The 12,987-nt window shown below is 32.8% G+C and overlaps 1 protein-coding gene across 1 annotated transcript; it reads right to left on the minus strand.

Annotated features, from left to right (window-relative positions):
• Window positions 1-1,968: 1,968 nt before the first annotated feature.
• LOC125072026 lies at window positions 1,969-8,268 on the minus strand. Its single transcript, XM_047682496.1, has 6 exons — window positions 8,106-8,268; window positions 4,929-5,085; window positions 4,113-4,233; window positions 3,317-3,451; window positions 2,833-3,046; window positions 1,969-2,123 (listed from the first exon to the last, which is right to left on the minus strand). The coding sequence occupies exons 1-6, from the start codon at window positions 8,266-8,268 to the stop codon at window positions 1,969-1,971; spliced, it is 945 nt and encodes a 314-aa protein (XP_047538452.1).
• Between the last annotated feature and the right edge of the window lie 4,719 nt (window positions 8,269-12,987).

A 12,987-nucleotide genomic window follows, 5' to 3' on the forward strand; every position in this document is an offset into this window, starting at 1 on the left:
ATGCCCAATGGCACTATTCACCAGACATTTAGATACATCTACATTGTAACGCAACATCACCTTGGCCCCAACAAATATTTCTAGCTCCTTAGGTAGTCCCTCAGTCTTGTTTATGTCTGATGGTATAATATTATTTAGATCTAAGGTTTCAGTTTTTCGAATACAATCTACTAGACTATCCTGCGCAATGATTTTGTTAATAGTTATACCACGAGATCGGAAATGTTAGAGAACAGTTTTGTTGTGATTGTATACTTGTTGGTTAGTGAGATAAATTCGCAGGGCTTTTTCAATCGCAAATTCTCCAGTTGGTTCAATGCTTAGCCGATTCATTAAAATAGCAAAGTGCTCAGATTGAATTATCATGTATTGTCATCCAAACTTAACGTGTATTTCAGCCAAATCGGTTAAAGATATCTGCATCAAAATTGAGTAGCAAGATTCCACCCGCACATACATATATACAAACATTGCAAGTTAAATAAAAGCTTTTAATAAAAAAAATATTTCGACATGTCGAAAGTCATGACTTTTCTTTTAAGTAAACGCTTATCAAAGATGTTATACTCACTTATGGACACTAAGGAGAATTATAATTAGTATTCATATCATCAGTGTCCATTATTATCTTTTTGAAAATAAAATAAAAACAGACGTTTGGATATGTCTTAGTAGACAGTTCTCAAATAATGGCGTTAATGTTTACTTTTAAAGCAAGAGTATCCAACGATGTTGAAATAGACAAGCGTTTATATTTAAAATAATTTTCACCGAATGCCAAGTCACAATATATTATTATTTCATAATTGAAAATTTATGAATATTATATTCCATTACATATGAATAACAATGACACTTTATTACATAAATAATGCAGATTAAGTCCTTTGGTGGGAAACGCTTTACAAAATCAAGGAACGCTAAAGACTGAACCAAACGTTTTTCATAAAAAATTGCTTCGTGTTCCTGTAACTCAATAGTGTTATATACAAGACATTATTTGTAACACAAGGTAGCGTGACCTGAAACAGAAACTGGCGTGACACAAATCGTTTATTCATGAGCGTTGAAACATCATTCCTGTTCCCTAACGGATGCTGGAGTCGGTGTATTCTGAAAGCCACATTTATTATAGCTATTCTTATTAAAACTGCCTATAGATTGGTTTTTACAGTTTGACATGTAATATTTGACATGTAATATTTTAAGAAATGTAAGCAGCACTATCTGTGCGTACACTCGTTTGTTTTGTTTGTGTAGTGTATATACGTCTCATGAATAAAAATATTGACATTGTGAATTTTGATTTGATGAAGATGTGAATAAATTGGGCGCAGAGACATTATTTATCGATATACTTCACAATGCAAACGGAATATATATGTCCCTTCGCCTTGAAATTATGCAATTTTTTTTTTTTGTTTTTCATACTTTGCCGGAATTAAATTCTTCGGCATCGTGCTTTCCAGCTTTCTCCTTCGTAATGTGGGCCAATGACTAACCGTTCCTGTGCAGAGGTGGAAAAGAAAGCTGAAGGAATTTCCCGAAGACAGATTTAGCGAGAGACAAGAACGCATGCGTTCCTGAAGGTAGGCGCAACAGTCGACTGCCAATTCTACCAATGTACTCCGGCTTCGACTTAACGATAAAGTGTTTGGAGGACCTAGCAGCATCAGTTACTGGCTGGCTTCTTTTGCACACATAACTTGCACCAAACATAAAAGTTTTGATTAGATCAGCAACCGATGAGGGCATTAAGCTTATTGCATTGCAAGGTTTGGATCGTATTCCATCCAGCACGCTGCTCCAATTTGGGTTGGTTTTTTTTTTTAAATAAGCAATTGCTGAACCAAACTCCAAAATTAATTTTTATTTATTTATAATTACTTAAGATTATTTTTATCTTACTATAACTTGATAACTCCAATATTCTAGGGTCCCCTTTAAGCCAAGCTTATGAGAACTCAACTAATCAACACTTAGCACTCTAAAAGTACCAGGCATTCCGGCGTACTGCTCATTGAAACTGTCTTTTCGTCTGAAAGTTTCGTCTGTACCCGCGGCATTCATTTCTCGCATATACTTCAAGTGTTCCTCTGATGATAGAGCGTCCAACCATTCATCTGGAAAATAAAAAATAAAAAATAATAAGTTTAAACATGAGGTAATAAACAATAAATAGTTTATATTAAGCTAATAAATAAATAGTACAAAACATAAAATACACTATGTTAACTGCGTGTTACGCGGTAAGATAGAATTTTCTACGATTCTGAGAGGTATCCTATCGTAAATATTTCGATGGGGTGGGTCATCACCGTCCAGAGACATTTTAACTGCAAGAAATATTAACCATCCTTTATATCGTCAATGCGTCACCAACCTAAGGAACTAAGACCCCAAGAACCATGTCCCCTGTGCCTATAGTTAGAAATCAGTCGTTACAAATTTTTGAAGATAATTGTTAATAATCTCTGAAGTGATGTTACTCTTTCAGCATAAGAATAAACTATTAAGTAAATATAAATATGAAGCATTAGGTATATTGAAACGATCCTCCGGTATTTGCAATACGTACTGAAGACGACTAACGCAGGAGTTTTAGTTGGTAATATTGATACCAAAGTATTTAGTCTATATTTAGTTTTAAGTTCTAGCACCGGTTATTTAGAACAGCTTTCAAATTCTGGTGGAGAAATTAAAAGGACGATGCCTGAATACCGATGTATTCAGCCATTGTACCCTTAATATCTAGCTTCAGATTCTAAAGCTTTTGGTCTTTTTTAGTTTTGTTTTTGTATTGTTTCGATGATACTTTAATCACATACATACTTCGTAAATCTTTTGAGCAGCGTTCTTCCCCACCATAATCTTTAGGCAATATTTTATTCGGAATATATTTATGGATTTCTTCGACATCCTTGAGAACATTTATTCTTTCCGCGACCTTAGCACTGAGGACTTGTTTAAGAATCGCCACGAGACTGTTGACGACCTTTGATGTACTTATAATATAAATAGCTTTGATTCTCATTCCGTAACCTTGCTGAAAATTTAGAACAAAATTAATTATATCAATAATGTTATCTTATATTGATAAATGACTATTGAACTGAAAAATCTACTGATAAAACCAATATATATACAATATACATGTAGGATATTCCTTTATAATTTATAAAATAAAACTTGCACCAGAGACTGGACTTGGGAACGGGCTTGCTTTATTTTTGTAAAATGTAATCTATATAATTTGGTACGGTAGACTATCTTTATCGTCTAATTCGAATAAAATGTATACAATCAATATACTTACAATTAAAATTGACAGCACTTGTTTCACTTCAACGGGATTAAGTTTTGACACAAGATCCATAAGATTTATTTCAGAATAATCTAATATCACAATACATCCGGCCAAATAGTCGTGTACTTTGAGGTAGTCAGCTAGCTGTGAATAATAATCGAATTAATTTAGTTGTTGAACAATGTCTTCAACAGGGTTTTTCGAAGAAAGTTATTTTACACTAGAGTGGACTGACAGAAATGGTCAAGTAAAAAAAAAAAACGTTTGCGTCTCGGAACTGAAGTGATAACTTAAGCTGTCCGAATGACGGCTAGCACTGCTGGTTAGAGTGAGAGAGGAAGAACCTGCCTACTGCTGCTATAAGTAAGAGAAAGGGCAGCCAGACGACTGGTGCCGTAAAGCGTTACGTAACGAAACGGCTTACACTCCCATAAGAAATTATCACTTCAAAAAACTTTCCGTCTGTTTTATTTCTTTCCGACTCTTTTCTTTTTAATTTACACGGAAAATTAAATAAAAATTTTATTCTTGTCTTTTAATTATTATTTAATGTTGATTTATATCCTTTCTTATAGCGCCCAATGTCTATGAATAAAATATAAAGTGATCGCCCGTCACGATATATAATGTTCTCATGGTCACACACGTTCGTGTCTTGAAGTACAAATTCTGTTTCTGAAAACCTTTATCCGTATGTAAATTCTGATCCGAAACACAGCGTCATCTATCAAAAACTAGATATATCGAGTTAATTTATTGACCTTAATAATCATTTAGGTGATAAAAGTAGTAAAAAATAACTTACAATAATATTCTTCCTATAGTAGTCCATGAATGTTGACTTTTTAATTGTGCTGATGTCAAAAACCTTACTTATAATGACCCTATAGTAATCATCTGTTAATTTCGGAAGCGGGAATAGGTAGCTGAAAGTAAAAAAAAACATTAATATTAATCTCAATTGCTAGAAATATATTGATTTTGTCAAAAACTGACGTCGAGATATTGAAATTAGCACTATTTATATTTTATATTTAAAAAAAAAAAAAACTAGTAGCTGTGGCCCAAGCTTCGGGAATAGCTAATATTCTTATTCATGCCTTCAATTAAGGTGAAAGCTATGATTGTGGACGACCATAGTTCAAACCTGTGACTTTTTACATTGCTAGGCGACCGTTAACCATTGCGCTATTGGTGCTTTTGGGGTAAATATTTTGAGAAAATTCCCATTGCCGCCACAGCTAATATCGGAATACTTGGCGTTGATGTTTCAAGCCTCGTTCAGTTCCGCGGTCAATTGGAAGGTAAAGCCAAATTGACTTCCAATTGACCGTATCCAACGCAGAGCAGCTCGAATTATCGACAAACGATCAAGCCCGGTCTGCTTGACCGGGCTTGATCTTTGTGAGACATTTTTTGCCTTGCAAAACCACTCTGTGGAATCACCTTTCCCCGGCAGTTTATCCGAACCCATACGACTTGGCAACCTTCAAGAAAAGAGCGTCCATGTCCATGGGCGGTGGTAGTCACTTTCCATCAGGTGAGCCTCCTGCTCGTTTACCACTAATAGCATACAAAAAAGCCACGGTTGAAAATTAGTCGTTTATATGTTTATACTTACACAACTTCGTTTAAGGATTCGAAGTCGACTTTAACATTATAATCTCCAAAGAACTCCGGTAACAACGTCCTCATCGTGCAAATTTTATCGATCTGGGATTTTGCTCGTTCTATAGATCCTTTACATGTTATAATACAAATTTCGTAATAATGTGGATCTGTGGAAGAAATAATTTTGAAGTTCTTAGTGACTGGTATACGTTTATGCCGAATTAACGGTTTTCACAACTTTTCTTAAAGATACTCTGAGCTAAATATTTATCAGGTACTTAAACAAAAATACCGTACATGAGATTGGTCTCTCATAAATAGAGAATCTTTTGAAAAAATTCTAAATAGCATAACAATTATTCATATTTATTTGTCATAAAAAACATGTCTTCAAAAATTTTATAATTCAAATTTTTGTAACAGAAATCCAAACCAAAATAATGAATCTGAAGAGATTTTTGTTTGAATTTGCTTTGGAAATAAAGGTCGGATTTGAATATTATTTTTCCATTCACTTGATAAATTCTTAATAAACAACACATTAACGTCGTCAACACTAAATAAATGTTAAATGATGCTTGAATGTTATCTGACAAAAATGTCTAGATCGCGTTAAGTCTATAATTTTACTGTACAGTTGATCGTGATTAATAAAGTTTCGACGACTAAGCAAGTCAATAGAACGCCGCAATATGAATAGATACTCATGAGCGCATACACACAGACATCGTTCTAAATAACGTAATCATAAAATGTTTTTTTTTTTATTCAAATAGGTAAGCTGACTAGCAAATCGGCAACTGATGATAAGCGGTCACCACCGCTCGGTGACATTGACACTGCAAAAAATAATAACAATACCAATGCGTCACCAACCTTGGAAGGGCAAATAATGTTATGTGTCTTGAAGACACACTGCTCACTCACCCTTCAAACTGAAGACAAAAATGATAAATTTCGCTGTTTGACGGAAGAATATGTGATGAGTGGAAGGTGTTTGTCCAGACAGGCTGGCAATAGAAGTTAATATTAAAAAAAAAAAACCATTAGGTTTAACATATAATTAGGTAACTAAAAATAAGAGAAAAACATTATGATGACGAGAATAACTCGCTTCGGAATTAAATTAAATAAAACAAAAAATGAATCATTTATAATGTATTAAAAAAAAAATAACCTGGAAAACCTTGAATTGCATTAATTAGAGAGAATAATTTATTACATTCAATTTATATAGTTTTAATGCACAAAACAGATAACCTATACTTAAATTTAATGAAGTAGTCTTTTTTATACAATACTTTTTGTCATTTAACATAGACGTCGGTCAAAGACGATAAGAGTTCGTATCGTTCGTTCGACCTACTCGTACCAGGGTCTCATAATTCTTATTTAGTAAATATTCAACTAGTTAACGACTTCGCCTTACAATACAATATTTATCATAATCATTAAAAGTCGAATATTTTTACAAAATAAAAGCTGGTGTTGTCTTGACTGATTATTGCCAAGGTGTATTAGTCAACTGCGCAAGACCCGTAGGGCACAATGACTGGTAAACATATTCTATTTTAACATTTCGATGGGATGGGAAATTCGATACGAGAGGAAAACGTTCAGGCGCAGGACAAACGGCTTTATGTATCTAGACAACGGGAGTGCATAGACGTCCAATTACTATACTCGGGGTTGCTATTAAGATTTTTCCAACAGAAAACACAACAAACGCAATATATAACACAACAAACACAAACGAAATCTGTGGCCTTATAAACTAGCGACTAGAGCAACGAGGCAGTCTTTGGCGGCGGTTAGTATGTACACGCAAATTTTGAATAAATTTAAACTGGAATAATTTTTAGGGTTCCGTAACCTAATGGCAAAAAACGGAAAACTTATAGGTTCTTCATGTCTGTCTGTACGTCTGTATGTCACAGACACATTTTTCCGAAACTATAATAACTATACTGTTGAAACTTGGTAAGTAGATGTATTCTGTGAACCGCATTAAGATTTTCACACAGAAAAAAAAACAATAAATTTTGGGGGTTCTCCATGCTTAGAACTGAAACTCAAAACATTTTTTTTTCATCAAACCCATACGTATATATATAGGGTATGGGTAGATCTTTAAAAATGGTAGAGAGGTTTCTAATACCATTTTTTTTCTTAACTGAATAGTTTGCGCGAAAGACACTTCCAAAATAGTAAAATATGTGTAACCTCGAAAATAAGAGAATGATAAAACTAAAAAAACTGTATGATGTAACATTACCATACAAACTTCCACCAGAAATTGGTTTGAACGAAATTTAGTAAGTAGTTTTTTTTAATACGTCATAAATCGTAAACCGCAATTGACCTTTCATGCAATCAACTCAAACATAAAAATAAAAAATTGAATTTCATAATTATAAACGTTGTTACTTGCTGCTACGGAACCTTTCATGGGTAAGTCCGACTCGCACTTGGCCGCTTTTTTTATACAATATTATGTATTATTGTATGTATGTATATGTAATACAAGTACGACGTTTATAAAATAAATCATTTTATAAACACGAAATGATATTGAAATAAAATCTTATTCTGACTGTAATTAGCTTCACAAGTATCTTTTTTTTTTTTATCCAGAACCAAAACAAGATAGCATAAAGTTATTTAAATAATACCTATATTAACTAATATTATTTTCAATACGAGCTATGAAGGTGACCCCAAAACACACACACACACACACACAAAAACTTCAACAATAAATGTAAGAGTGTAGTTTTTGGCACAATATACTATTTTAATTTATAATTTTTATTATCATGTTACTATAATAATTTCACACTCTGAGGTGATGAATCTCAGAATGGCTTAAAAAACTGTCGTTAACTCCTAATACCCCAAAACTGGTTTCCATAATTCGACCATCAGGAATAGTTTTACCCCGTATGATGAATTTGGCAAAATCTTTTCTTGCTGTTAATTTCCGTTCTATAAAGAAATTAATTGCAAATTTTCTTCTTAGTTGTTCAGATATTTTAAAATTTTATTTAGTTTAAAATCAAGTTATACAAACCAGCTTAGAAAAATCGTTTCGTTAAAAAATATTTTTTTTATTTTTTTTTTTATCAATCATGCTCAAACTAAAATAATTATTTAATTAATTATGGTTCTATTTAAATGTAATACTTACTAAAATCCTTCTTTTTGAAATGTTTCTGTTGTTGTACCCAGCCATGTAGGATACTGATGGCCTCCTTCATTTGTCCGGGTTTATCCAGATTGTACTGTTTGCGGATTACCGTCAAAGCATCTTGCTCAATTTCTAGGATCCTGTCTTTGGGTATGGTGTCCATTATCAGTTTTAAGTTACCACTCGTCTCAACTGCTCAAATAAACTAAAAACTCTTAACAGACGCAGATGTGACAGTCAACTTATTAAAATTATCATAAAAACGCAATCTTTTTCGAGTTCGTTAAATTAACCTCTGCGGTAATTCAGGGATCCGCTGAGAATGACAAATAACTTTGATTCAAATACAATATATCCTTAGCACTAATATTTTAATGAAAATATAATAATTAATAGAAAGAAAATATTTTTGTTATTCACTATCGTGAAACCATCTGGGACCAAAACCAATTTCATTGAGTATACACTAAAATGTTGAAGAGAGGAACTGCTCAGTTTCTTGCCGGTTCTTCCCGGTAGGATCTACTTTCCAATCCGGGGATAGCTTTACATATAGCACTACAGTGCTTAAAAGTGTTTTATGAGTCTACTTTAATAAATACATTTAAATTTTGGATTGAATATATGAAAAAAACCCACTTGGCATTTAATTCCTAGTGTATCGTTGGAGTCATAAACTTTAAGTAATATCTTAATTAACTGCGTAAGATGTAATAAAAAGAATATTTTATTGTTTATTTATCATTTAAAAATTTACTTTTGCCGTTCACTGCTGGAAAAAAGCCTCATAGCCCATAGAACACCAACCGTTTCGGTCTTGGCCGTCCCGTAGTTTTTCGTCCGTCCAACTTTTTTGTTGTTGCACAGCTAGTTTATATTATAGATATAAATGGATTTTATTATTAAATTTAGTAGCATTCGAAATATCTTGATCTAAACGGATGCTCTTTTTATCCATATCAAGTAATCAACCGAGGTTTCATATGGTGCCCAGTGGTAGTTAATACCTATATTGTGATAAGTTTTCGGAGCAGTTCTCAGCGGTCACATAGTGACTGCTGGTTGCTAGTACAACACTATTGAAATCTGTAAATATTTATTAAGACTCAAGGGAATATATATGTGTTTAAATAGTATTTGTAATTTATTTCTTGCTTAGCAGTAAAAAAAGGTTAACATCCTGCATGTGTTAAATAGCAATTTGCCACATGTGCGCCTACAAATTCACGTAGGTCACTCCAAAATTTCATAAGTATAAATCAGCTCTTTTCTTAAATTATTGTATTGAATATCGACAAAGATCATGAACCATTTATTAGGTTACAGTAGACTTCATTTATTAATTGAATAATAATTATATTATATTATAAGCACATCAAAGGTCATTAGCACTTTTGTATCGATTTTGAAACAAGTTTTAAGTTCTAAGATGGCGGATAGAATATATGTTCACAAAAATATCGAAGAAATCCATAAGCATATTCCAAAGGAAATACTTCCGAAAGACTTTAGGGGAGACGAACGCTGTTGATAAGCCGTACCTATGTTGTTTATAAATTAGTCCATACTTGCTCCATAAATCACGTAATTTACTTATGTCCTTGTCTGGGACATGTTTATATTATGATCAGATCAGTGGTATATTCAGAATGACATAATTCCAACGTAGTGACATTTTCCTTAATTTTACAGAGGAATGGCTGGACGTACTTTCATCAGAGGAACACATGGAACATATGCAAGTAGTTAATGCAGCTGGCACAGATGAAAATTTCAGACGAAAAGACTGCTTCAATGATCAGATATTTGATATAATTGAAAATAAACACGCCGCCGAGTTTCTTTCGCCAGTTCCCTCAGGTCCGTGGTGTTTATTTTCTAACCGGGCGGTGATAAGTTATATTTCTCTCCTGTATTTCTTTTTTATATTTGTCAAATGTGATATTTTAACGGAGTTCATCTTAAGTTTCATTTATTATAGAAATTTAACGTTGATTAAAGTATGAATTATATTTGTGTTTTTTATTAAGTTAAAGATTTTTCATATAAAAGTTTATTTCGACATGACTTTTGTTATAAGTAAACGCTGACTATACTTGATATTTTGAAAATTTTGTTTCATAGTACTGTACTGTATAGTAGCGTTTATGTTAATTTTGAAACAAATCAATGCAACGATGTTGAAATAGACTAGCGTTTAAATTTAAAATAATTTTCACCGAATGCAAAGTCACAATGTTGCTGCTTTCAGCATATCTCCAAGAAATTTTGAAAAAGGTTTGCTTGGTTAAACAGTATTTATTATTCTCTTGGCCTCATCTAATAGGGTATGCGCAGAGTTATTTAATACAATGCTTAAAACAGTATATTGGCGAGTCCTTATACCAGGCAAGGCAGGCCAGGCATTTTATCGGCGGCAACGTTTTCTGCAGCTACAATAATGAATGGCGTTGATGTATACGTTTAGCCAGAAAAGTCTAACCAGTCTGATCATAGTCATAATAAGATAATTTCCTAAGTCATGAAACAATTTTTTGATTTCTATTTATCTCGACAAACTGAATTGCAATACTCAACACTATATTTAATATCTAGACACGCGGTAGCGTGTCAGCCAAGTTCTAGTAACAGAACTGGCGAGCAGCACCGTGTGTAATATTACACGAACCATTTGGGGCCACTTTTGACCTCCTCATAACTCAAAAACTATTTGACATAAATGTGTCAAATTTGGCTCATATATTGAAACTCACGAGATACATATGTGTTCCAAATTTCATAAGCGCATCTCAAATGGTTATTTAGATATTTACGTCTAAAAATCGTCATTTTTATCACTGACTGACCTATAGATCAAAACTATAACCTACTTCCAGGTGACCTAGAAAGTTGAAATTTGGCATGCAGGTAGATAATTAGGCCAATATAAAGGAAAAAATCTGAAACTGGTAATTTTTTATCATTTTATTATAATTTTTCATTTTATTGGGTCTATAGGAACACTTATATACTTAGTTCCTGTAATAACTGTAATAAAAAAAATGATGTAAGAACCAGCAATCAAAACTTATAACAGCCGGTCTTAATGTAGATTTTAAGGTTTTAAGGATTTTAAGGGTGCAAAATCATTATACTTAAAAAATAATAATAATAGGCATTTCGGTACATGGCGCGCGACGCGACGCCTGAGCAGCGGGATAGGAGCGTTGTGATTAAACCTTAACGCGAACGTGTCTGAACGAGTGGCAACCGCGCTCATAAGAATTATTTCAATGCCTTCCGATGGAAGCTGCCTAGTCTATTCGACTGCATATTTTTTGTTTGAGTATACTAGTATACAACAATAAAATAGGTTTCGTGAGACTGTAGTAGAGTATGTATATCGTAACAGGAATGATTTAAGTTTGTACTCTAGCGCTACAAACGGGGATCCTTATTGCTTGGAAGAACAGTATCGAGCAAGTATGCTGATGTCAGCAAAGGACTGGTGAATGGGTCCAATGGAAAAATAGAGAAAGTGCATTGGGGACGTCGACAACAGCAATAGCGCACGTAAAATAACAATTCAATTTAAACATAATTTAATTTGCGAACATTTTTTAATTTATAGATATTAAGTAATGTACATATCCCATCAAAAACATAAATGTAAAAATGAGAGCCAAGTTAAATATTATGATATATACCTTGGTTGTTGTCTTCAACGACAAAAGAAGTGAGATCTAAATTTGTGTCAAGTTAAATAGTCCTTTCTGAAATTTATTTATAACTACATAAAATATCATTTCTTCTTATAACTTGGGGTAGTATATTGTTGCCTAAGGTCTGACTTGGCTAGTTCTTATATAATTAGTTAACACAAATTGTAGCTTGTGTTTAGTATAACAAATTATAACTCAGAACATCTAAGAAGAATGGAGGACAGCTCAGTATTGCTTAGTTAGTATTAACGTACATTAAAAACTGCGATGGTCAAGTCACTAGAAAACATGAATCTTAACCAGATACTGCGAGTTCATATCCAGACAAGTACCATTGAATATTTGTGTGCTTAATTTGTGTTTATAATTCATTTGTAACAGGCTTAGAACTTACGAAGGCTATAATATAATTCGTATATGAGAACTAGCCAAGTCAGACCTTAGGCAACAATATATTACCCCAAGTTATAAGAAGAAATGATATTTTATGTAGTTATAAATAAATTTCAGAAAGGACTATTTAACTTGGCACAAATTTAGATCTCACTTCTTTTGTCGTTGAAGACAACAACCAAGGTATATATCATAATATTTAACTTGGCTCTCATTTTTACATTTATGTTTTTGATGGGATAAAACATCTACATCCCGTAGAGTGTGGTATCCCGATTTATGAATAGAGTTATTTTAATATTATTGCTGAATTATGAATTTGGATTGCTGTATATGGTACGTATATTACGTTCACAGATATAATTCTACTTAATCAGTCCATCGTATCATTGGTCCACCTGTTATTGTAATAATTTTTCTATTAAAAAAATTATGTAATCATTCTTCGACTATGTTAACCATATCTGTAAACATTTAATTGTCAAGAGCATTTACGAATAAACAACAATAAACGTAACATAATTGAAAATTTACGAATATTATATTCCATTACATATGAATAACAATGACACTTTATTACATAAATATTGCAGATTAAGTCCTTTGGTGGGAAATTCTTTACAAAATCAAGGAACGCTAAAGACTGAACCAAACGTTTTTCATAAAAAATTGGTTCGTGTTCCTGTAACTTAATAGGGTTAAATATACAAGACATTATTTGTAACACAAGGTAGCGTGACCTGAAACAGAAACTGGCGTGACACAAATCGTTTATTCATGAGCGTTGA

This window comes from Vanessa atalanta, chromosome 20 (assembly GCF_905147765.1).
Source record: "Vanessa atalanta chromosome 20, ilVanAtal1.2, whole genome shotgun sequence".
Lineage (NCBI taxonomy): Eukaryota > Metazoa > Arthropoda > Insecta > Lepidoptera > Nymphalidae > Vanessa > Vanessa atalanta.